The sequence below is a fragment of the Grosmannia clavigera genome, assembly GCF_000143105.1.
Source record: "Grosmannia clavigera kw1407 unplaced genomic scaffold GCSC_173, whole genome shotgun sequence".
Taxonomy (NCBI): Eukaryota; Fungi; Ascomycota; class Sordariomycetes; order Ophiostomatales; family Ophiostomataceae; genus Leptographium; species Leptographium clavigerum.
The window spans coordinates 651881-677090 of NW_014040765.1; the positions used below are offsets into that span (position 1 = coordinate 651881).

General features: G+C 52.8%; 8 protein-coding genes across 8 annotated transcripts; 6 read left to right on the forward strand and 2 right to left on the reverse strand.

Moving 5' to 3' along the window:
• Positions 1-1586: 1586 nt before the first annotated feature.
• CMQ_7249 (ATP dependent RNA helicase) lies at positions 1587-3562 on the forward strand (the record flags this gene model as incomplete). The annotated part of the gene is made up of 3 exons (XM_014314254.1): positions 1587-1913; positions 1981-2456; positions 2524-3562. The coding sequence occupies 3 exons, from the start codon at positions 1587-1589 to the stop codon at positions 3560-3562; spliced, it is 1842 nt and encodes a 613-aa protein (XP_014169729.1).
• Positions 3563-5350: 1788 nt separating this feature from the next.
• Positions 5351-8085, forward strand: CMQ_7731 (uncharacterized protein; the record flags this gene model as incomplete). The annotated part of the gene is made up of 3 exons (XM_014314736.1): positions 5351-5453; positions 5537-7455; positions 7555-8085. The coding sequence occupies 3 exons, from the start codon at positions 5351-5353 to the stop codon at positions 8083-8085; spliced, it is 2553 nt and encodes an 850-aa protein (XP_014170211.1).
• Positions 8086-9888: 1803 nt separating this feature from the next.
• CMQ_7116 (uncharacterized protein) lies at positions 9889-11191 on the forward strand (the record flags this gene model as incomplete). The annotated part of the gene is made up of 3 exons (XM_014314121.1): positions 9889-9946; positions 10002-10312; positions 10379-11191. The coding sequence occupies 3 exons, from the start codon at positions 9889-9891 to the stop codon at positions 11189-11191; spliced, it is 1182 nt and encodes a 393-aa protein (XP_014169596.1).
• Positions 11192-12036: 845 nt separating this feature from the next.
• Positions 12037-12976, forward strand: CMQ_7277 (40S ribosomal protein s18; the record flags this gene model as incomplete). The annotated part of the gene is made up of 6 exons (XM_014314282.1): positions 12037-12061; positions 12170-12183; positions 12301-12349; positions 12438-12519; positions 12586-12664; positions 12755-12976. The coding sequence occupies 6 exons, from the start codon at positions 12037-12039 to the stop codon at positions 12974-12976; spliced, it is 471 nt and encodes a 156-aa protein (XP_014169757.1).
• A 538-nt stretch (positions 12977-13514) lies between these two features.
• On the reverse strand, positions 13515-14591 carry CMQ_7366 (upf0023 family protein; the record flags this gene model as incomplete). Its single annotated transcript, XM_014314371.1, has 1 exon — positions 13515-14591. The coding sequence occupies one exon, from the start codon at positions 14589-14591 to the stop codon at positions 13515-13517; it is 1077 nt and encodes a 358-aa protein (XP_014169846.1).
• A 1169-nt stretch (positions 14592-15760) lies between these two features.
• CMQ_7515 (carboxypeptidase y precursor) lies at positions 15761-17504 on the forward strand (the record flags this gene model as incomplete). The annotated part of the gene is made up of 2 exons (XM_014314520.1): positions 15761-16244; positions 16309-17504. The coding sequence occupies 2 exons, from the start codon at positions 15761-15763 to the stop codon at positions 17502-17504; spliced, it is 1680 nt and encodes a 559-aa protein (XP_014169995.1).
• Positions 17505-18281: 777 nt separating this feature from the next.
• On the reverse strand, positions 18282-21155 carry CMQ_7293 (3'5'-cyclic nucleotide phosphodiesterase; the record flags this gene model as incomplete). The annotated part of the gene is made up of 4 exons (XM_014314298.1): positions 18282-19307; positions 19360-19952; positions 20036-20902; positions 20978-21155. 4 exons carry the CDS (start codon positions 21153-21155, stop codon positions 18282-18284), a joined length of 2664 nt encoding a protein of 887 aa, XP_014169773.1.
• A 1558-nt stretch (positions 21156-22713) lies between these two features.
• On the forward strand, positions 22714-23270 carry CMQ_7035 (uncharacterized protein; the record flags this gene model as incomplete). The annotated part of the gene is made up of 2 exons (XM_014314040.1): positions 22714-23023; positions 23077-23270. The coding sequence occupies 2 exons, from the start codon at positions 22714-22716 to the stop codon at positions 23268-23270; spliced, it is 504 nt and encodes a 167-aa protein (XP_014169515.1).
• Positions 23271-25210: the final 1940 nt, after the last annotated feature.

A 25210-nucleotide genomic window follows, 5' to 3' on the forward strand; every position in this document is an offset into this window, starting at 1 on the left:
CGCTATAACGTGGATGAAGTACTTGCCTTGTCCCGTCAAACGAGAGGAAGAATTGACAAACATCTGGTGTTGACGTGTGGAGGGGAAGAGCGAACCTCTTTAAAACATAAACAAGGCAAGCGCCACAGACGGACGCACACACAGCCCCTCCAACCCCTGCAACAGCGATCTTCGTTGCCTGAGCAACTGGGCGAGAAGCACTTTATTTGCGAGAAGCACGGGCCACCCCTTCCCGTAGTCATAGTAGTGCATGACGCAGTACCACGCATAGCAATAGAGCGTGCAGGCCAGTCACCAATGACAGTGACCTATTTGAGGTATCTTATCTCAGCATAATTAAGTGCATATAGTGGATGGGACCTCTATATTCAAGGCCGTCGATAAAACACGGGTGATCTCCCGCTTGTGTTCTACCTCGTCTCGTACTATGTATGGTGTAAGATACGATATACTCCATAATGCCGACGTGTCCCTCGGGATCCGCTGTCTGCAAAGGTATATCATCATACATTTAGAATAGGGAGTCTGTCACGTCCCTGGGAGCAGCCCACATAATTTAACTTGCACAAAATAGGGCGCTCGGAGACTTGTGATCGAGAATCGGTATTCGAGGTGGAACTGCCGTCCGGTGCTAGAATCTTACGATCTAAATACTCGTAAAGCCCATCTTTTTTTTGTGTTGCCGTGGCCAGACACGTCGCGGGGACTAATAATAACAGTGAAAACAAAGAAAACAAAGAGGCGCTTTCAGGTTTGAAAAGCCTCCTCCCCTTGTTCGCTCTCCAGAAAAATCTGCAGCTAGGAGGTTAGGCTTCTCCACCCATGTCATCCATGCAAGGTGTTGCCGTTTGATGCCGGAGCAACCAGACTGCACGAGTACGGAGCACTCGTAATAAAGTGCGTTCGCACAGGATGGGGCACAGCTCGCTTCCATGCAAGTGTTTTCCAAACCCGCAAGGTTACTGTGACGGACATGCGCAGCTCAAAGTAACACAAAACCAAACAATAGACGATATGCCGTGCTCTACTCGTAAAAGTTTGGCGCGGGTTAGCTTGAAGTACATAAGCCACTGCATATCTACATAGTAAGTGCAAGATAAGATACAAGCGGGAAATATTGCGCCATTCGGAGTGGAAAGAACTAAAACTTTCAGCTGAACAAGCTGTTTACTTTTTGGGCGTTTTTCCATGTTTTCTTTTCTCCTGAAACCATAGGTGATCCTTACTGAGCTGGGGTTGGTTGTTTACGTACTCCGTAGTACAAAGCGCTATTTTGTTGTGTTTTGCTTTTTTCGTCTTTTCTTCCTCTCTATTGATGACTACTTACGGAGTAGTGCGGGTGTTGCACGTGCAGGCGCATAAGACATTGTGAATATAAAGAGGCCTGAGGCAGAAGCCTGGCGTACGTTGTACTCCGTACTCCGTACTCCGTGGTTTGGCTGTGATAAGGCCGATAAAGCCGATAAGAGCTGCGATAAGTTTTTCTGATTTTTTTTGAGGGGCCAGCCATCAAAAAGTCTTCATCGACAGAATCTACATATTTCAATCCCAACCAGAGCACCAGGATCGTCAAGTACGAAGCCAAGATGAAGCGAAAGCTCGATGAACACAACAGCCCCGCTGTGACCGATAAAGAAGTCGGTAAGGCTGCCCCGGAAACCAAAAACACCTCGCAAAATGCCGACGCTGTCGACGTGGCGGCCAAAGAAACTTCTTTTGCCGACCTTGGTCTCGACCCACGGCTCGTCCAAGCTGTTGCTCGACAGAGCTTTGAGAAGCCGACTCTAGTACAAAGGAAAGCCATTCCTCTGGCATTGAATGGACAGGATCTTTTGGCTAAGGCAAAGACGGGATCGGGCAAGACAGCGGCCTATCTGCTTCCCGTCCTTCAGGTCATTCTGAAACGGAAACAGGTAAGGCAGAAAGCAGTGACGGTGACGCTGCAATAAAAGACCTACTGACCATATTTCCACTGTACAGACTGATACCACTGCATTTACATCCGCCCTCATCCTTGCACCGACGCGCGAGCTGGCCGACCAGGTGTTTAAGAGCATTGCCGAGTTCTCGTCGTTCTGCGCGAAAGACATTACCGCCGTCAAACTCACTGACAAAGTATCGGATGCCGTTTTGCGGTCACTGCTGTCCAACATGCCCGATATCGTTGTGTCGACTCCGTCGAGGGCGTGGCATGCTGTTAGCAGCTCGTTCATGACGCTCGACAAACTGACGAATCTGGTTCTTGACGAAGCCGATTTGGTACTGTCATATGGATACAGCGAGGACCTGGAACAAATTTCTGGATCGCTTCCAAAGGGGATTCAGACAATCCTAATGAGTGCCACTTTGACCACCGAAGTAGACACACTGAAAGGCATGCTCTGCCGGAATCCGACTTTGCTGAACCTGGAGGAGCGAGATGCTGAAGGCGAGGGTGTCACACAATACGTCGTAAAGTTTGTATATGCCCCTGCGTCACTGCGTTTTGTGCCCTTTTCATAATAGCTAACTCTCTTGCCTTAGATGTGCCGAAGACGAAAAGTTCCTACTGGCATACATCATCTTCAAACTAAAGCTAGTCACCGGAAAATGTCTTGTGTTTGTGTCCGACGTCGACCGCTGTTACCGCTTGAAGCTGTTCTTCGAACAGTTCGGCATCCGCAGCTGCATCCTGAACTCGGAGCTTCCCGTCAATTCGCGGATAAACTGCATCGAAGAGTTCAACCGCAATATGTATGATATCATTATTGCCTCGGACGAGCACGAACTATTGGGAAATGAAGAACAGGCAGACGAGCAAGCGACAAAGGAGGGCAAAGGCGCAGAGGCGCAACCGAAGAAAAAGCGCAAGACCGCAGCAAAGCGAGACCGCGAATTTGGCGTATCGCGAGGAATCGACTTCAAAAACGTCCGCGCTGTGATCAATTTTGACCTGCCCACTTCATCCAAGTCCTATACACACCGGATTGGCCGCACGGCTCGGGCGGGCCAGACAGGCATGGCGCTGTCATTTGTGGTGCCTTCAGCTCTGTACCGCAAGCATATTCCAACGACGGTGGAGAGTGCTGAAAACGACGAGAAGGTTTTAGGACGCATCACGCGGCAGCAGGCCAAACTGGGCAAGGAGGTCAAGCCGTACGACTTTGACATGAAGCAGGTGGAGGCGTTCCGGTACCGCATGAACGATGCGCTGCGGTCGGTGACCAAGGTGGCTGTGCGCGAAGCGCGAACGCGGGAGATCCGACAGGAGCTGCTTAAGAGTGAGAAGCTGAAACGGCATTTCGAAGAGAACCCAGGAGAGTTGCAACACCTAGCACGCCATGATCACGAATTGCGGACGCTGCGCGCACAGCCTCACCTGAAGCACGTGCCAGACTACCTGCTGCCACGTGATGGAAAGAAGGCGCTGACAGCGTCTGAAGTCGGCTTTGTTCCACTACGGCGGAAGGACGGCAAGAAGAATGATAAGCGGAGGACCAAATACTTTGCCAAGGGAGGCAAGAGCGCGCTCAGCAAAGGCCGGAAGGTGAACCCGTTACGGACGTTCAAGACAAAGCGGTAAAATAGGGACTGTTCATATAACTGCTAAGATTTACGTATATACCGGGTCTGTCTAGATGTTGTCGGAGGGTTGAAAAAGTTCGGAGTTCTAGGACAGTAGATCATCTAAATTAAAACTGTATGTTTGCACAGTATACGATATCTATGATTGGAAATCCCAGGCTCAAGAGAATCATAACCAAACGTGCCAGATTTTTCAATTTCGTATCTTTAATTGGGCGAGAAGACGAGGCTGAAGATCCAGGACACACCTTGCCCATGACAAAAGCATCCTTAGAACTACAAATGGCGTCACGATCCTTCCGCGCAGGACACACTCAGATAATAGCTAGCTCGACTCCTCTTAAAAACTCCCTAGATGTGGACAGTGTTGTCTTCTTACGCCGCCTCTGGCGTGAGCGGTAACGCGACCTGTCACAAGGTAAGTTAGTAGCTTGGTCTTGCATCATGACCTCCTAGTACTAACGACATGGGTTGCCAGGTTACTGCGCCCTAGAGCGACCTACATTTCTTGAGAATTTCTTGACAACTCGTTGTGTTGAGGTAGCAATGATGCAGTCGGTAATTGCCGACATTTGAGACTGTGCTGGATTCGACTTTCACATTTTCAATGCTAATATTGTGGAAACGATTAGGGCTAATGTAGACGAAAAGGGTGCAGTTGGTGAAGAAAGGCGGCTTCTAAAATTGATACCGGCTTTATGCGGACGTTGATGGCGTTTTCACGAAGTCGAACAACTTCCTTCCGTTATACGCTCTTTCTAGAGTTTTCGATTTCTGGAAATTTACAATTCAAAGCGACAATAAAGGCTTCCACGAAGTCTTGCATTTGCTTTAGACAGAGATTTGCGGGCCAGCCAAGCTGCACAGCATATTCGACGAGGTACTGACTGGCCTTATTCTGGTTCGTTAGCTACATGCTATACGAATAGTTCGAGCAACGTACTATCTCGTGGACAAGGCTTAGCTTGCCGTTGTGACCAGAGCGATGCCGACTTTTTATAAATGGGAATACCTTATAGCATTGGTGAAGGCCTTCTTCGTATTAAAGAGTGACGAATCAACAAAATTCCAACGGCTTTTATTTGAAGGGAGGGTTTGCACCTGCTCCTTGCCGTGCTCTTACATATTCAGAGGACGCTTTGCCGAAAGTGTTATGCCTTAAAGACTGCTATCTACCTGTGCTAGACGATTTATTGCTCCTTACCAAAACCGATTTGGGCAGACGGTGACACATCTTCGACTTTACAGCCCTCCCACCACGGTTTTCGAAAGCCAAATATCGTCACGAAACACAAAGGCAGGCTTTTGCTCACTGGAAACTTTTAGGCGCAACGAATCCAGTGCCTCCTAAATCCAGCCAGTTACAAGTTAGCACAGCAAAGGTAGTCTCTTACATTCAAAGCAGCCAAAAAAACGACGACTAGCAAGGGCGAGAAGACAATCGTGGAGGAGAGTGATGAGGGCGATACGGTGGTTATGGCCTCCGACCACAGAAAAAGCGGATTGACTGAGCCGAAAGAGCTTGCTGTCACTCTCCAGTCACCTTGTTTGTTTCTGATATACTATAAGCTATATTATATCGTCTTAAGATCAAGCAACACCTTACTCGCCACATGACCGCGTCACGATTAGGCGAGAGTAGCATCAATTCAGCACTTCACTTAAAAGTATCTTGTCATATAAACCTGTGTCTGTTCTTGCCCCCCAGCGTTTTTGTCCAGTCTGATATTCTCATCACAAACGGCGTGGAACTTACAACAATTGCTCGAAAATAACCAAGACGGCCATGAAACGATCGTCAGCATCCGACACCAGGCCATTGCCCTTCTTATGGAGGGAGTCAGTCAGGACCGATGACAGACAAGCTGCAAGGGCATCGAATCTGCTTGGTGAGTTTACTATAACGTTATCTCAAGACACCCGCAAAGATCAGTTCTTCAGTTCTTTAACATCACTTTTACTCTATGAGCAGACGTTGGCAGCAACAGCAGATTCGGCGACAATGCAACTCACGATTCCGGAGGAAATGGCGTGCCCGCTACAACAAATAGTCTTATTTCTCTGATGTCCAGAATAGCCAAGGAGAAGCAAAGTGTCACATCGCTACAGAGAGGCAGAAAATACGGCGGTTATGGGCTCAGTAGTCTCACCATCGGTGAAGGCAGTCGATCCAGTTTGACCGAGCGAGCCTCTTATTCTTTGGATCTAGGCGGCAGCTCTCTTTCGTCAAATAAAGATCCAAACAACGGCCGAAAATTATTGGACCGTCTTCTGAATCGGTCAAACGGCCTATCATCACCTTTAGCCTCCTCTTCCTCCTCCTTCGCAAACTTTGCTTCGAAGAAAAACAACAACACTGCAGCAATATCGGACCAACCGGAGAAAGGCGTTACTTCAGGCCTACTGCCAGCGACAGCTGCCAAACCCCATCTCCCCTGCATTCAGATTGACAAGCCGATTGGCAGCGGCAATTTCACCACCAGTTCTGGGACTTCAGCCTCAACGGATTCAAGCTCGCACAACATATTTGAGGCCATTGGCCACTTACCAACAATTTTCAAGAGCGTTGCGTCTGCACAACCGTCGTGTCCGCTCAATGCCTCAACCCAGTCTCAGGCCCAAACAGCACCCGACGTGACGGCGGGCCGCGTCATTGACCTTATTGACAGCGAAAGCTCCAGTAGTGGCAGTAGTGGCAGTAGTGGCTCGAAGGAGCAGGAACCCAGTCAAACTTCAGATGTTGACCCTGTCTTGGATGCGCTTGGTCAAGATCAGGAGGAGGAGGAATCTGCATCTACATCAGACAATGAGAGCACTGCTACTAGAAGCAGAAGAAGCAGTGACGATAATGTCAGCTCTAGGGGTAGTCTTTCACCAATTCATGCTTTAGGCCCGGAATCGCATGGGGCCGCAGATGCGGCACCACAGCTTCACGACCACAACCACAGAGCATTCAAAATACCTACGAGCCTAGAGAAGTGGAAATCTGATGCTGAGACTTCGTCAAAGGCAGTGAAAACAGCCGCAGGAACACGTCCGTCGTTGCCACCCGCCGCCTCGACCGCCAGAATACAGGACGATATTTCGCTGTTTAAAAGCATCCAGTCGCGACATATCCAGCCAAAGCCGAGCACGACGATAAAATGTCAGCTTCCAGAACCCGGACAGCTCCGCAAGGCAGCCAGGAGCTCGCGCAAGGTGCTTACGAAGCTGCAGAAAAAGAGGCTGGCAGAAAGCAGGCTGGTCGAGCAGGCTGCGAAGAGGCTGCGAAGAGGAAAACGCGCATTGGAGGACGAGCAGGAGATAGACGATGTCGATCTTGACCTGCCCGTACGAAAACCAGACAGCGAAGAAGTCCCTAAAGTAGCCACAAAAAAGAAGACATCAGTAGCAGCCGTACCCGCCGCCAAACGGCCACCGCCATTTGAAAAGGACCGCATTGTCATTCAATACACAGTATTCCGCACTCAGCGCCTGCCGGCGTCCTTTGACGGCAACCTGATGGGAAAAATCATTCGCGGAAAGGCCTTTGCGGACAAAAACGAGGCGAACCAGCACGCGGCAAGTATGATACCCCGGGCTGGGCCATCGGTGACCCGAATTGAGCTAGACTACGGAGCGCAGGACGAGGAACGTGACGGTATGTTCTTCGGGCGGGTGCACTACAGGAGCGGCGAAGTGGTGTTTGTGTATGTGGAGCGCGAGACACAGCAGTTTGGTAACATGGACCCTGCCGAGTACAACGAACGGCCGATCAACTCTGAGTACAGGGACCTGGTGCTTCTACCACGATACGACGTCTTCGTTTTCAAGCGCAAAGCCCTGGATTCCCAGGATGGAGGCTATGTGGTATATGAATATGACGAAGACGAGCCCGAACAGAAGGAAAAGGTGCGAGAAAAAGGACCTGATGAAGAGGACGACAGCGATAGCGACGACGATAAGAGCGACGACGTTGAGACCGACAACGAGGCTGCGACGAAGAAAAAGCCTAACAGCAGGCAGCAAGTCCAAAGAGACGGCGACATAGCCGATGTGGATTCTGTAGGCAGCACAGCCAACAGTACCCAGGTGGTCCGACCTGCTATAGCTGAAGAACCGGCTGCCTCCCTCCCCAGCACTCATTTTGTGCCTATTTATGAGGGATCTTTCAGCACCGTGACCGCAGCTAATTCGCAGGCCGTTGACGCTTTCTCTCGATGGACACGGCCACAGCCTCCGGCGCGTCTGGACGCTCTGATGTACTATCGGGACGTGCTGCAGCCGTACATTGTGGAACTGCGACAACAGCTGGTGGGACGCAGCAACAGCGCCGACGGCAGTTCTGAAGACAGTGAATTTCTAGGCGAAAACTGCGCTGAGATCTCGTGGGAGCCAGGACCACAACTGCGGTACGACTATGAGGAGATCAGCGTGGTTGTGGTGCGCAGCCAACTGGAAGGACCGCTAGACCTGACCGGAGCGTTTCGAGGACCAGAAGGGAGGGCAGTCGAAAGATCCGCAAGTATTCTGGTCGAATGAAGGAAGCGAGAAGGGACCATAGGTCTAGGCATCATATGCGGAGCTTTTTCATGGGACAAACAAGCGGCCAGGAATTCAAGTTGGCATGCAGTACTGGGCTTTCGATTGCTGGCGTTAGGACTTGTTTTTGTCAAGCAGAGGGTCAACTTATAACATACACAAACAATGCTGAGATTAGTTCGTCCAAGCCAGACATCTTTTCGTATTTGCAAAACCTCAGCTGGAGTTGTGGCATTATCCGCTTGATCTGGGCTGCTCGTAACTGAAGGGTGGTGCCTTCCTAAGATGGGTTTGGCCCCTTCCCTTCCGCGCATTCTACTTTCTAGATTTTCCTCTGTTCCTGGTCAAACCTTTCGCCTCTTTATTTCCCACTTACAATTTATCCGGACACAAATCAGACCAGCCTCTCTTCGAATCGGATGGCATACAATACACTCATGTCGGGGGCAGCTTAATTGTGCGCTGCTAGCCTGCAGATGACCCTCTGTGCCCTCGGATTCTGTCACATGTAACTTGCATCAAGATCGGTATAGATGGAGACATAAAGCCGCAAACGAAAGTCTGATGTGTATCCACTGAACAGAGCTTGAACAAACAGATGGTCTAGGGTCCCCTTTCGTTGTTTCAGATAAAAGTCTATTCTCCCCGGGTCTTGGCTTGCCCGGCCTACCATCTGACCACCGCGCTCTCTGCGACACTTCACAGTGGCTGAGCTCCGATTGCTACGACGCTGCTGGCAGGGTGAGCAATGGGGGCGAAATAGCTGCCGGGGAGAACGTTTAGGTTCGGCACAATGCAATCGAAGCAGCGAACACAAACAAGTCCTGGGCCTCCTTGCGACCTACGAACCATCCTCTGGACAATCAAGCTAAGCAGCGTCGACAGTTGCAGAACATGGCATAAATTCTAACTTCGTGCACCGGATTGCAAAATCCCGTCGTCTTAGACTTGCAATTCCAAATTCCTTCAGCAGAGATTATCCTAGCTTATGGTTGCATTGATGGCATAGAGTTACGATACAAAACAATGCGTGTTTTGAAGTCAGGCTAAGGATCTGTGCGGCAAGTGCCGACACTACCTTTTATTGGCTATCACATCTGTTCTCTAGATCTCGGATGACAACTGATGCGAAAGCCAGGCCCTTCTGCTCGTGTCTGAGCGCCAGATCAATAGGCTGATGGCCCGGTTAAGCTCGCCCGTGTCAGCTTAGCTTAGCAACGGGCGCCTGTTCTTAGCTACGACACAATATGGTCTTTGCACCTGGGCTGCACCATCACGTCGTATACTTGCACCCTTTCCCCCGAGCTCCGTTTCTCGTTTTCTCTCCGGTGCCGCCTTTGTCTCGGTGGCAGCCTAATGCGTGCCTGGTAAGGGGCTGCTGCCACACGGGAATTTCTGAGAGCCGGATGCTCAAGTCGAGAGGGGAGAACGAGGAGGCTGTAGCTCTAGACTTGTAGCAGTCTCCATATTAACATCAATCGTGAGCGAAAAATTCGATGACACGACCACCTGCATATATAGCACTGGTCTCCTCCCTTTGGGCTCTGCTGTGTTCTCTTCATTACTGTCTTATTAACAACGCGGTCACACAATTTGCTTCCTTTCTCCTTTCCTTCTTTCCCATCTTTAAAGAGCGCCCTAGTGGCTGCCGTTCGCTTCTTGACTGTACTGACTGCGCGGGCTGTTGTCTGTCTTTTACTACTTCTTTCTGTCCTCGTCGAGAGTACTTGTTGTTTTCTACGAGTGCGTTGGCAACTCTTTTCTTCACCACACTGCATCAATCTATTTCGTCTCGTTTTCAAAATGCATGTCTCAAGCGTGCTTATGGCCCTGGCTGGCCTCAGCTCCCTGGCGACTGCTGGTGAGTACGATCTTGTTGGGGTTCTAAATCTTACTGCTCACTAATATAATGACAGCACCTGCTACTGTCGACCGGAGGACATCTATTAAGCGCCATGTCGTGGGTCGGCCTCTGAAAGCTACGAAAAACAACGGGGGCAACAGCAGCAATGGTAACAGCGGGAACACTATTGTCATTGAGCAGACGATCATTGAGCCCACCGTGGTCATCGTCCAAGAGAACCTGAACCTCGTCACCGAGCTGGCCCTGATTGCCGAGCAAGAATTCTCAGCCCTTGTACAGGCCCAGCTGGCTCTGGTCCAGGAGATTGGGATCATAAAGAACAACATTCGCGTCAACCACTTTTTCGCAAAGTTTTCAGAGGTGGTACGTATTCAGAGTTTTCACCTTTCCCTCAAACTCATACGCTTCTTCATTCTCACACTCCTCCAGAACACTGTCATCATCGTCATCACTGAAGTCGTCGACGTTCGTAGCAAAGGTGGCTCCAACACACGCTACATGGTCAACCAGCAGCTTGCCAACCACAAGGGTTCTCAGAGCACCGTCGTTGTCATGATGACTGCCGCCAGTCCCATGACCATAGGCTTACCAACAGCGAGCCTCAATCTTTCAGCACTACCGTCTGGGTTCTCTGCTTCTGTCGTATCTGATGCCGCAGCGAGAACCACGGCTGATGCTGCGTCCGCCGCTGCCAACACGGCTGCCTTTTCCAACACGACAGTCGGTAGCAGCAAGAGCAAAGGCAATTCGTCGTCTTCAGGACAGGTGACCTCTTTCGACCCCAGCAACCCATTTGGCAAATTCAACCAGAGCATCATCCTGCCCTATGGCTCTAAGGCGCCGAGTCTGCCTAACGGCGCCCAGATCGTCTCTGACCCAGCTGCTATCATCCTGCCGAATCAGGGTAGCCTCCTAGTCGAGGATGTCAACCGGTTCAGCCAGGACTGTGCCGTGCTTGAAAGCACCCAGACGCTTTTTACACTGCAGTCGGCCGAGCTGCAGGCCGAGCAGATCGCTGCGCAGCTGCTTAGTGGACTGTCGCTGGGAAAATCATCCAGCCTCAACGCCGCAGCTGCAGCCCTGCTAGGTATCGCGGACGCTATCTCTGCACCCGATGTAGCTTCCGTCACTTCTTCTAGCAGAGTTATTGTGTCTGCAACCGCAGCAGCAAGTTCAACGACCACCTCCGTCTCTACGCCAGCCGTTGCCACATCGACCGCACTGCCTACTGCCACAGCCTAGTCCCCCAATTTTGGCGGGCTTTGCCTGGTTACGACTTATACACCCTTTTCTAGGTCTCTGCATACTACATTATATCCCAATTCTTTTCTAGGCGTTCCGGTGGTCTGAGAGTTCACTATTTGTGATTTTCATATGTTCAGAGAATGATATCATCCTTCCAGTCTCAATTTGGCGTTGCAATCTACAAAGGAGAGCCAAGACAAGACAGAAAATGTACTCATACTGCCTCTGAACAGCGCATCGGTGATTGTTATAGACCGGAGTGGCTAGTAAAGAAAACGACCAGTTCATGAACGGACGTTGGCGCAGCATTCCCTTGATGTTTGATCGTAGCCCCATCACATGTTTCGACTGACATCCTCGCAATCACAGAAACAAGTCCGTCTAAAAGATGTAACATGCACACAATGTAACTAGAGAATGGAAAGGCTAGCAAATCAAAGAAAGTCGAATACCACGGAGCGCTTGCCAGCGTGGCCATCGTGGATGCCTTCCTATATGGTACCCGCACAGAACTTGAGTGTATGGTCAGCACAAGTTTGAATTTCTTGAATGTGCGGTTTCGACACAACGGATACTGAAGTCCAAAGATGGAAAGTGGAGACTGTCATTATCACGTGATTATTATTCTCGTATTGCACGTGAGGAGCATCTTGCCCTAGCGCTAAGCAATTACTATTTTCCGGGACCACAATTACCCTCCCACGCTGTGCCCTCTTCCACTAGTCTGGCAATTTTTCGTGAAAAAATAAGGATTGGCACACGATAAATTCCTCTTACCTTCTTCTCCTTCAACCATCCAGGTAGAGCAGCATCACCGTCGACAGACGAAGACGTTGCCCACCATGTCTCTTGTTTCAGGAGAAAAGAGTGCGTACTAATTCCCATTGCTTGCTTGCATTCGTCCTGTCTTCCCCGAAAAGGCGACAGTGGTGGTGGGTGAAGATGGAAAATCTCAGTACTAACTTTCGCAACCAGACAACTTCCAGTTCGTACGTTGAGACATCACATTGAAAGCTGCCGCCGCTTTCTCCGAACCCATCGATTATGCCAATGGCGCATGAAATCAGCCGCACGACGAGGCCAGACTTGCTAACTGGAGGAAATAGATCATCCGTCTGTTGAACACGAACATCGATGGCAAGCAGAAGGTCGTCTGTTAGTACAATCCACCCGGCTTTTCTTCGCTCGCTAAGAGCGCACTGCTACGGCGGAGGGATACAGAAGGACTGACACACCATCACAGACGCCCTGACCAAGGTCAAGGGTTGCGGTCGCCGTTATGCCAACATCGTTGCTAAGAAGGCCGATATCGACCTGAACCTCCGGTACGTCGAGTCTGCGAAGCAGGATGAGTCAATTTGATGGGAAAGCCTGACTGACTCTTCGAATAGCGCTGGTGAGCTCACTGCTGAGCAGCTTGAGCGGATAGTCAGCATCCTCCAGTCCCCCACGCAGTACAAGATCCCCTCCGTACGTTTTTGCTCAATTTGTGGACTCATTTAATGTGGCCGAATCGATTCGGTCAGTTGGTGATGGCAATGCTAACAGTCGCCGGCATAGTGGTTCCTTAATCGTCAGCGCGATATCGTCGACGGCAAGGACTCGCAGATCTTGGCCAACGGTGTCGACTCCAAGCTCCGCGAGGATCTCGAGCGCCTCAAGAAGATCCGCTCCCACCGTGGTCTCCGTCACTACTGGGGCCTGCGCGTGCGCGGTCAGCACACCAAGACGACCGGTCGTCGCGGCCGGACTGTCGGTGTGTCCAAGAAGAAGGGTGGTTAAAGAACGACAGAAACGAGGCGGGAGGACGAAAAAGTTGCCACAAAAGCAGCGGACAACGGGGGGTGGGTTTTTCATGTGGGACTACATGGCCGGGGCATATATATTTTACCTCGTTTTTCTATTTATTTGCTGCTGTTGGTGCCTTCTTTGCGTGGCCCTCCTGACGACAAGAGGGACGGAGTAAGGGAGACAGTCCTGTCAAGGCGTGAACCGTAGTGACCTGCCTACCGGGGCTCGCTGAGAATAAAAATGAAGAAAATCAAAAGAAAACACTTGAAACTCTTGTCTGGTTGAGGAGACGTGATGGCGAGGTGGTGCGTGCTCTTGCTGTTATGCATCTTGTGGTAATGTATGTTTTTGAGTGTATATATACGGGTAATCGTAATCAGCCTCTATCCCAGCCAACCTATCGATTTCCGAGAAGCAAGATACATAAGCTTCATTAGTCAAGTCCCTCTACCAGTGACGCCGAAGCCATGCAGCAACGAGACTCCCAAGCAGGCAAGCAAACAAAGACAACGCCGGCCGGCCGGCCGGCTCAGTCGTCGTGGGTCACGGCAACGTCCAGAACCTCGACACGGCCCTGTCCACGGGTCTCATTGCTGACAAAGTCAGAGAGGGCCTTATAGGCGCCGGGCTCGACAAAGCCGGCCACCTCCCAGGTCGACCCGATGACATCCTGGCTCTCGACCTGCTCGATGTAGCCGAGGATGCGGTCCTTGACAGTAGCGGCCGCCTTGCGCTGGCTGCCGTCCTCGTCCTCGTCCTTGTTCTGGTGCGGTGCCGTGACTGCAGCAGCCGACTCGGAGCGGCCTTGGCCCTTTTTGTTGTTCTTTCCGCCACCCTTTCCGCCAGAGGACGGGGTCCCGACGACGGGTCCGGCAGAGGATGCTGCTCCTGCGGCGGCCGTGGCCTTGACCGGCTGCTTGAGCACGCTGGTCGTGCAGCTGACGCGCAGACGCATGCGGGCGCGCATGACTGGAATCGGCTGCAGGGCCACGAGGGCCTTCATGGCATCGAGGGCCTGCGACTTGGCGCTCTTGGCCGTGGTGACGCCCGTCCACATGGGTGTCTTGACTGGTGCCTCTGCCGGTGTCTCGCCCTCTGCTGCTGCTGCTGCTGCTGCTGCTGCTGCTGCTGTTGCTGCCGCGCCACCGCCCTGATGATGTTGGTGTGCCTGGGTGCTGATCATGTCGAGGGCCTTTTCGATCATGCCGGTCGTGTAGACCCGCCTAGTGCGTGGGTCTACCAGTTTTCCGGCTACCAGGTCGATGACCTCGTGGTGCACGCGCTCTAGCTGGGCCGCTCGCTCCTTGTCGCCGACCTGCATCTCGCCCTTGCGCAGGATCTCGAGCACGACCGACTCGGTGGTGGCGTCGGCGCCAAAGGCCTTGATCAGCTCGGCGGTCGGGGCGCTCTGACCCTTGGAGACGTTGAGAAAGACGTTGGGGATCTGGAGAACATTGTCCAGGTCGGTCTCGATGCCTGAGCGCCACTCAAGCACCTTGTTCTTGTAGCAGGCGATCTCGAAGCGCTTCTTGCCCTTTTTGAGGCGCACTAGCGACACGTTGGTCAGCTTGATCTGGGATACCGGCTGGTTGATATTGCGCGACATTGTGCAGATGTGTTATTATTGTATGGTTCTATATGCAGACCGGGTCTGTTCTCGTGCTAGGACGAGGCTGCTCCGTGCTAAAGCAGAGCGAAAGGGAATGATGCGTATTGCAATCCTGCAGCCGGAAAATTTCACAAAGTACTGCCGCATTCCGGACTGGGAATAAAATCTTACTAATGCGCCAGCCTATGACTCGGTCGCCCCTCATTATGATGCTACAGGCTCTGGCTGTCGTCCGGGCTGCACATCGGTCTCGCAAGGCTGCCGCACCGGGCTGCGAGAGATCTCCTGATCAAGTACAGATACATCTTGGACGAACGGCACGCTCAAGTCTGCCAGCCATTCGCAGATTGGCTTGACTTGACTCGGGTTGAGCAGACGAACTGCCGACAGTGCCATCCACAAACACGTACGGTGTGGATACTTCGAAACAGGACTAGCGGCGGACATACGTGGATTTCAGAGAGTCGCCGCTGCCTGGGAAAGTGCGTTGGCGGTGTGCTGGTGTGCTGCCCTGACCGCCTTGGCGCCTGTACGACGTACCTGCTGGCAAGTGCTACGCAGTAAAGCTTGCATGACGCAACGGCAGTCTCGTGTTCACGTCTCATAGAGCGTTGACAGCATTGGATCGGCACCGGCTACCAGCTAGCAGCTGCGTCATTGGCCTGAGTGGCAAGTGCTGGAGCACCGGAAGCAGAGCGCTCGCTCTCCGCTGCTCTCTCGTCGCAGTCCTATCGAAGCTCTAGATGTCCGCATGCAGTACTTCGCAAGATACTGTTCCGGGGAAATGCCAATATGGCCAGCAAGAGTGGAGACCTTGGTATCGTAGCCATGGCCAGTTGTGCACGAGCAGGAACAGCCTCTTATCTCGTGTTCTCGGCCCAAAGAGTGCTGGAACAGTGGGTCTGTGCTAGCCTGAAATAGAAGTTATGCACAGTGTGTTGCCTGGACGAATCGAACGAAGCAGCTGCTGCTCCGACGGCTCCTGCCCGCCTTGACATCAGCGCCCTCTTTTCCCTCATAACCGTCGTCTTCCTCGCAAGTTCCCATCCCTTTTCTCCCCTCTGTCTATCCTGCCATCTTCCCCTACCTCAACCTCTTCGCTGTCTTGCTGCAAAACACCCACCACCCCTCCAACACATTTCTCTACTCCACCACACTCTCCCATCATGCGCATTGCCGCTTCGGCCGTCATTGTGGGCGCCGCTTCGGCCTCGCTGCTGTCTCCGCCTGGCCAGCAGCAGGTGTTGGGCAATGCTGAAAAGCTTGCCCCCGTCGACGATACCGTGCCTTCGAGCTCATCTGACCTGCTTTCCTCGCTCCAGGGCATCCTAAAGGGCTTGACGCCCGATGCCGAGGCCCTCTGGGAGGATGTCCGGAAGCTGGTGCCTGATGCCTTTGAAAAGGCCAGCCTCTTTTCCAACCCGAAGAAGCACACCCGTCGTCCCGATAACCACTGGGACTTTATCGTCAAGGGTTCTGATGTCCCTGCTCCTCTGACCGCGGCCGCCCCCGGTTACGAGGACAGCGGTGACATGAACGCCTACAACCTGCGTGTCAAGGCTGTCGATCCGTCCAAGCTTGGTATCGACAAGGTGAAGCAGTACAGCGGCTACTTGGACGACGACGAGAATGACAAGCATCTGTTTTACTGTGAGTTGGCGACATCCCGTTTCGCTGTCTTGTACCTTGTCCAGCTCTCGTACTAACCGATCAGGGTTCTTCGAGTCCCGGAATGACCCCAAGAACGATCCGGTGGTCCTTTGGCTGAACGGCGGCCCGGGCTGCTCTTCGCTGACTGGCCTTTTCTTCGAGCTCGGCCCCTCGGCCATTGACGAGAACATCAAGGTTGTCAACAACCCGTTTTCGTGGAATGCCAACGCTTCCGTCATCTTCCTCGACCAGCCTGTCAACGTGGGCTACTCCTACTCCGGCACGTCCGTCAGCAACACCGTCGCTGCCGGCAAGGATGTCTATGCACTCCTTACCCTCTTCTTCAAGCAGTTTCCCCAGTATGCCAAGCAGGACTTCCACATTGCTGGCGAGTCGTACGCCGGCCACTACATTCCTGTCTTTGCCCACGAGATCCTGGCGCACAAGGACCGCAACATCAATCTAAAGTCCGTGCTCATTGGCAACGGCCTGACTGACCCTCTCACCCAGTACGAGCAGTACCGTCCCATGGCTTGCGGTGAAGGTGGCTGGCCAGCCGTGCTGGACGAGTCGCAGTGCCAGGCCATGGACAACTCGCTGCCACGCTGCCAGTCGCTCATCAGCAACTGCTACAACTCCAAGAGCGTGTGGAGCTGCGTGCCCGCCTCCATCTACTGTAACAATGCCATGATCGGCCCCTACCAGAGCACCGGCCAGAATGTCTACGACATCCGTGGCCCTTGCAAGGACACCAGCAACCTTTGCTACCCGCAGATGGGCTGGATCGCCGACTACCTCAACAAGGACGAGGTCAAGACCGCCGTCGGCGCTGAGGTCGACTCGTACGACAGCTGTGACTTTGACATTAACCGCAACTTCTTGCTCCAGGGCGATTGGATGCAGCCCTTCCACCGCCTCGTGCCCGACATCCTGGCCGAGATCCCCGTCCTCATCTACGCTGGCGATGCTGACTACATCTGCAACTGGCTGGGCAACCGTGCCTGGGCCGATGCGCTGGAGTGGAGCGGCCAGAAGGCTTTTGGCAAGGCTTCGACTGAGGCGCTGAAGCTGTCCACCAGCTCTGCCAACGACGAGTCTGCGGCTGAGGGTAAGAAGGTTGGCTACGGCACGGTCAAGGCCGCGAGCAACTTCACCTTCCTCCGCATCTACGATGCCGGCCACATGGTGCCATATGACCAGCCGGAGGCGTCCCTGGACTTCTTCAACCGCTGGTTGGGCGGCGAGTGGGTCGAGAAATAGATAGATATATGCGATAGTCACGCAAAGCCTCTCGAAATGGATCATTAACGTACTGTTATGCTAGATGGCGTTTGTTGTTTATTTTACTTTTCATTTTTAGTTCGCCTGCTGGGTCTCTGATCGGGACCTGGCCAATTAAGAACCAAGAACAACCACAATCTCTGAAGTGGCCGACGATGCAGTAGATTATGGTCACGTTTCTGATCGAATTCCTCGACTCTTAAACTGCCACGCTCTCCCATCACGGATGTTAGCATCTCCGCAAATCACGTTCCCTGTGAAATGTACACTGTAATTCAATGTATACACTAGTCCTGCTCTCCAGGAATGAAGATCGCCATCAGGACCAACCCAGGCGCCGCCTTCCTAAACCGCCTTCACCGGCCCCGGCCCCATTACTCCGAAGTTTTGTCTTGGATTTCCGTGCAAGCCTTTCCCAAGGACGGCTCGCTCTAAATCCACCACGACGAGGTATCAACATTCTCTCGCAGTGCGCGTCCGCACTCGAGCTGCATCGTAAAATAACGGGCATAGGTGAAGACCCGAACAGAAAGAGCATATAAATGTACATAGAATCCATGATGCCTGCCTGCATCATCTCCATGCCCGAAAGAAATAAAGAAATACAAGAGAAGGTATGTGTGAATAGTAAAATAAACGAAAAGCGTCAGTGTCATTACTCCTGCCCCATGGTGTCATGTTTGTTGTTACAAAGTAAAAAGAGAATATAGGGTGTGTGAGGCCACTCGCTGGCAAACAAAAGAAATGACGCCTGTCTCACAAATCCGACCTATCAGAGTTTGGGCAGGATGTTGGAAGAGGTGGACTCGGATTGAGGTGCCGTCGGAGAAAAGTCAAGGCGTTCAACCTAAATCGACTCGTCTTCTTCTTTAGACCCCTTTCCGGCTGCAGCTTGCTGCCTCCATTACCATGGCTGTGTCCACCTGACGACATCGATGACTGGTCTTCGATCGGCAGGTGTGTGGCGCTCCGCGACCCAGATAGAGACTTGGTCAGGCCATCGGCGGCCGTATTGCTGATAGAAATAGCCGGCACGCTGGATGGCCGATCCAGCGAGTCGCGGCTGACGACGCTCGTGCCCTGAGTGCTGGGAGAAAGTGGCATCTTGCCGGTCGTTGCGCTGGTGGCTTGAGACGCCCAATCGCCACCGCTGGGAAGGGACGCGCTGCCGTCTGTGGCCTCGCTCACTCGCTGATTTGTGGGCGTGAAGCTCCGGCTATCGATTGAGTTGAACGGATCGCTTGCTGCATACACCGCTGCGGAGTCGAAGTTCAAGCCCAGCCCGTTTGCGCCGTTTGCGCCCTTGTACAGGGTGTCTAGACCTATCAGTCTGGGTGTGGCGCTGACATCTGCGTGTGCAGAGTACTCTCTGGGCCGTTGTGCTGTTGGTATCGCTGTTGCCGTCTGCCCCGAAGTGGCCCCTGGTCTTTTTGCTGCAGGTGCAGAACTGTCCGTGTTCAGCCTGAGCGGACAGCCTCTTTCTAGCTCCGGGGTTGGCTTGACCAACTCGTCGGCAATGCTCTTCTCAAACAAAGCCTTGTTGACTACCAATTCGTCCACACAATACTGCATCGCGGGCATGACATTGGCAACCTCCTGAAAGAGCGGAATGGCAAACAAATTCATGAAGCCTAGCTGTGATCGAAAGAGTGTCACAGGCTCCTTCGTAGGTTGGGATAGCAGAGAGGACTTGATCTCCAGCTGGGCCTCCATCAATGATTGTCGGGAGAACTCGTCAGAGAGGATGTGCATCCACTGAACAGCAGCATCGTGTCTCCGGGCCTGTTTCCAGTGTTAGTCCATGTCCGTCATGGCGGAGCTTCGATGTACATACCACGTTGCTGATATCAGCACACTTGACCAGGAGCGCACAGGCCAAAGGGACCTGTTCTTCGAGTACAAGTTCGTCCGGGTTCTCAGCAAGTTTGTCTTGAACAACCCGAAGCTTCTTCATGTAATCAAAATGCAGTCCCATATCGGTCGCAAGGATAGAGCTAATCATCAAATTCCGCATTTTCGTGTCGGAGAAGGCGGCGGACCAGTACCGCCGCAGAATCTGGGAGTAGGCTGCACAGTGAAACGATTCCAGAACAGAACGGTCATTGTACAGCTGGGCTAGTGGCGTGTTGAGCTCGATGAGGAAGCCATTGTTCACGCCAGGATGGCCTACATCGTGGCCAATGGCAGTGATGAGCAAGGTCAGCGCCTCGAATGGCCGGATAAGAGACGCCATTGGCGATTTCGGTGTCGGCAGTGGTGTTGCAGGCTTCTCATACGGTGACGGCACCGGATATGGGGGAAGAGCACCGATTTTGACGAGAAAGTTGAACGTTGCCTGTAAAACATCAACAACGTGACGGAAGTTGTGGTATGGAACAAAAGCATTATAGGCTGCCCGGCACGCGATGAGGAAGCAAATCAGCTGGTCTAAAGCGGAGCAATCGAGCTGTCAGCCGCAGCACAAGGCCAGGTATAAACGAATGAAAAAGCCTGTTGTTCAGGTGCCTTACCTGTTGCTATCCGGAATCGTGCTAGTTCCGGCATGCTCAACGCATGCTTAAACATCAACGCCGAAGCCTCAACCAACTCGTCATCACTCAGGTCGTGTGCAGAAAAATGCCAGTTTCCGATTTCCTTTGATATGACCGTCTTCCGGCGAGCGGCAACGGAGAGCCGGACCGTCTCCACGGGCAATTCGGCAGCATCATCCATCTGGCAGATTCTCCGCATCAGAGTTGCAACCATGTTCTCGCGCAGATAGGCGTACGGCCTCGTGTCAGAAATGCCGACCCAGGAGCGTTTACGGCCACGCCGAAACTCTGATAGCACCTGCTGATCACGTACGGCGCTTTTGTAAGCCCAGTACGCGTGGATCTCGAGGCCGGTGATGCATTGCGAATGGATGGGGCTGAGGAGGACGTCGGTAGCGCCTAGTGTGAGACACCTCTTCAAAAGTGGCCGATTCGCAGGTCGGTCTGGTCGGGGAGGTTGTGGCTCAATTGACAAAAAGCCGTCTATTTCGGGACTCAGAGCCGCAGAGCCATATGAGGTATTGGCCCTGGACTCGGGAAAGTCAATGACAGGAACCGGTACGACAAGTTTGCTTAGATTGCGCAGATGAGCCTCAGACACTATGCGCTGTAACAATCGCAGGCCATAAACGTCGTCTGCGGACGGAGAAAAAGGATCCTCGTCGACACCGGTCTGGGGTGCTGAATGAGGGGATGGCGATCGTGACCGAGTCTGGTCCTCCATAGGTATTCGCTCGTCATAGGGCGTATCGATCAGCACAATGGTTGGCTTCAGGTCCAGCATAGACTCGTCTTGCAAATTGAACAGTCTCGATATACATGCGCTGCCCGTGGAACAAAGGTGGACTAAGGGCGCGAGAAAGCAGGATTAGCGATCCTGGCTATCAGAAATCGACCACTTTGTATCACTGGGGCACATACCATCGCCAAAGACGTTTGCCAGCTTCCTTACGTTGTTTTCCAGAATACGTGATTCCCAGGCAACAGACACGTGGTCTGTCAGCTGTCCTTGAATGTTGTGTCCAGATCCAGAATGGTGAACCCGGTCCAGACGAATGATCCGGTCGACATAGATAACGTTGCAGCGAGTAGCATCCATTGTGGCTGGTTAAAGAGGCGGGCCAGTCCCGACGACTGGCCGTTGCCGCAAAAAGAGAAGAATGAGAAGAAAGAAGGAGAAGACAGGAATGGAGGACCTGCCCAGGGTATCCAGTCGAGGTGGGAGGTCAACTGTGATACCGAGGACTTGAGGATATCAACTCGCTTTGTGAGTCCCGGGTGAAGGAGGGGGTTCGCCAACCCGAAACACCAGACAGCCGGCGATAAACGAACGCGATGTTCCGAATGACCCCCCTTGCACAGCGCGCCCCCCAGCCCTGTTCAGAAATAGATTGCTCTGCTTTCTGATTCCAGTATGTGGGCCGAAAACGCGATGTATGATAACCAGACAAAGTACACGAAAGTTACTGTCTTGATTGCGAGCCTGGGATGTTGAACGAGTGCAGGTGGTCCAGTCAAGAAAGTTGAGTTGCTGGGTGTGCCGATGTGCTCTGAGAAGCAGATGATAAGATCTAAAAATAGGCAGCGTCGGCAAACAATGTCATGGCACAGGTAGTAGCCAGAGCTGCAAGACAAATAAGGCGGGTCCAAGAAGGCCAAAAGAGACGGGTCGAAGAAAAAGCGCCGTTGGTGAAACGTGACGTTTTTGAGCGGCGCGAAAACAGGTTGCTTCGACAGGCCGCAGTTGGGGCTGGGATGAGACGAGACCCGGAACAACAGAAACAAGGGCTAAAGATACAGGTTAGTTTTGAGACCAAGCGACAGCTAGAATAACACGAGAGTGATGTAAGTTTTCGTGTCGTTGAGTGTCGTCGTTCGGCCGCGTCCTGCCGAGAAAGCTGAGCCGTAGATTGTCTGAAGATCCGAGCCGTATATCAGGTGAGCGGTTGGATGGTTTCGGATACTATTAGTGACTGCCGAAGCTGGTGCGAATTCATGGATCGGGCGCATGCCCGTGGGTGCCAACGCTCTCGTTCTTTGCTCGTTGGCCATGCAGCCAGATCGTCGTCGATCTAAGCGGCAAACCGGGGATTCGATGGTGTCGCGTGATGTGGACGAGATGAGAGAGCGCCGTTCTCGAGGAGCGAAAGGGAGCCAGACAGCTGACTAGACGGATCGAAGGTCGATATCCAGAAAGACCAGAGCGATTGTGTGCAAGCAAATGTGTAGATTCGAGCTTTTTCGAGCGGTGCAGCGCCATCGCAGAGAGCAGCTTTTTTTTTTTAAAAGAATTTAGCGGGCTTACCTTTTTTAATTTGACAGGGCGCAAAAGTGAGTGTACACGCCCAGCGATGCCGACGGTGGAAAAGACGAATTGAGGGCACAGAACGGCGAGTGTATGACAAGAAGAGAATGCGCAGAAGCCGGCGAGGAACGGGATCCGAGCAGGTCCAGTACGCTCGAGCAGGCGCGTATTTGATCTGGGTTGGCGTGTAGCTTTTCTCGTGCGCGGTGGCGAGAAGGCGAGAAGGCAGAGGGGTGGGCAGTTGATCCCACGATCGGCAAAGCTGAAGAGTGCAGAAAAAAAAGGAAAAAAGGAAACCCGAAACAAACCAAAAAAAAAAAAAAAAAAAAAAAGAAGAAGGCGATAGGGGAGAATGGCGATGAGGGCAAAAGGATGGTATGGTAGCAGACAGATTTGCAAGAGGCAGGAGCGGGAAATGGCGCACAACCCAATGGGAAAGAGCGAGGAGCAAGAGGCAAAAGAAGAGCCAGGGGTCTTGTTGCAAGGCGGCCAGAGAGGGGCGGGTGTGCAGAGTGGTCGTTTCGCAGGAAGAAGGAGCGAAGGGATGGGTGAAGGAAAGAACGGGGTGAAAGGTGAGAAGGACGAAGGAGCGAACGAGTACGACTATGGGATTATTACTGGGGCAGACGGGCTTCGAGAAGGGGAAAGGAACAAGCGGGAGGGTAGGTGGGGGTGCCAAAAGAAGGGGTGTGCTTGCCACGTTCCCTACCTGCAGGCAAGTACGAGCATAGGGAGCAGGGAGCAGGAGCGACCGGCGGGCGGCAGCAACGGCGGGGACAGCGCGACAGCGACAGACGGCAAACGGCCAGGGCAGAGCAGAAAGTGCGCGCGCGATCGGATGGGAGAGCTGTCAGGGCGCGCGCACGCAGCAGAGACCGGTGCTGGTTCTTTGTTCTGTTTTCGTCCTGACAGTTCTTTCGGGGGGGTGCGAGGGAGGTGGAGGGGCGTGTGCCGGCGGAAGAAGAAAAAGCAGAATGGTGCGAGAAGAAGAAAAAGGAAAAAAACAAGTCATCGGCGGGCTGGCGACAGGCTTCTCGAAGGTCCGTAGAAGCCTGTGCCGAAACTTGGCTGTAGCCCAGCTGCGTTAGCGCAGATGGTGGGAGGATTACGGAGGAGTACGACGTCTGTATCAGGGCGCGGCGGTACAAATACATAGCGCTATGGAGCAGTGGTGCACTACGTCGTACATAGTATCGTACAAGTACGAGTACTCCGGACAGGCCATGGGGGCCGACCAGCCAGACTGGACCCTTGTGGGACGAAGAGATAGCCACGAGCGCAGCGATGGAGGGGAGACGTGCAATACTACGGAGTACGAAGTATGTGCGTACTACTATGTACGGAGTATGTACAGGCAAATTAGAGGAATAAAATACGGAGCACAATCTGGAGAGTGAGATGGCGGGATAACACGTAACATTGACGAGATGCGATTGGCGGGACCAGGCGCGATTCATTAGAGCAGCAGAATAGGGTCAGGCAATGGGGCCGTTTACCTAAGAGGGAGGCAAATCAGACAAGGGAAAGCCGATCAGCTATGCCTCTTTAGCGGAATGATCTTTTCATGATTTTTTATTATTTTATTATTTTAGCTCTTTTTTCCCTTTTTTCCTTTTTTTCTTTCTCTTTTTCTTTCTTTTTCTTTCTTTCTTTTTCTTTCTTTCTTTTTCTTTCTTTCTTTTTCTTTCTTTCTCTTTCTTTCTTTCTTTCTTTCTTTATTCTATTATTTCTTCTTGTCTTCCTCCCCCTTCTACCTCCATTTCAGGCCGGCCGCTTGGGCACCCCGACATCCTGACCAGCGATCGCTGAGTGCTCCATCGCTCTCCTTCTGCCGCCCAACGCTCCAGGGCCGTTTGTCGTCGTCAGCCTCCCGTCCACCAGCGCGCGGCGACCGACAGCGGGCGTTGCCCCAAATGGCCTAGCGGCTTCCACGCTTGGGCAGTAGGGCGCACGAGAGCAGAGTGGCGACCTTCCTTATCTAGGCAATACGTCGTAAGATAGGTTCTGCCCCCCCTCTCGCTCGAGCTCGGCGCTGCCTGTCGTCTATCGGCCTCACGGGCAACTCCAGATTCAGCCTCCTCCCTGGTCGCGATCCCCGGCCCAGGCTGCACGGCGGCGCAGAGCACGTACGACACGATACGACACGATACGACGATACAACGATACGACGACACGACGATACGACGACACGACGATACGACCCGAATCGAGAAGGCGCTTGTCGGATGATTGTGCCTCGGCTCTCCCACAAGCTTTCTTGCTCTAGGGCGGCCCAGAGATCGCCAGCCCATCCGGGTGGACCGTGCTCTATTTATTGCTCATTGTGCTCTGTACGGAGTACGGAGTACTCGTTCGCTGCTTCCGACCCAAGGGTCGCTTGTTCCTGCCCTGCCCGGCTCTCAGCTCCATGCATCATGTTTCAGACGCTGTAAGATACTTCCCAGTCCGGCTTACCTTGCGCGCTTGGCTGCTCCTCGGCCGTCTTGCTGCCCTCTCTCACGCCCACAGCCCACATGGACTAGGGTGTCTCTGCGCGCAAAGAGGAAAAATTGGGGGGAAGCGGCACAAAACCCACAGAGCCCACCCAATCCACAGGCTAACCCTGCTTTCTATCTGGCTGCTGATAAGCCAGCCAAAGAGAGGCCATACACATATCATTCACAAATACCCCAATAGACTGCCATCCGGTCCCCTTTCTTGCAAGACCCCTGCAGTCGTCTCGCTGGTCACAGCTTCGCAATCAGACAGTCGCGCACCTTTGTTCTGCTGACGTTTGTATACGGGGCACTCCGTACGGACCATGCACAGTACATAGTCGTAGTACGTGCGCATCCGATTTTCGAGCTGCC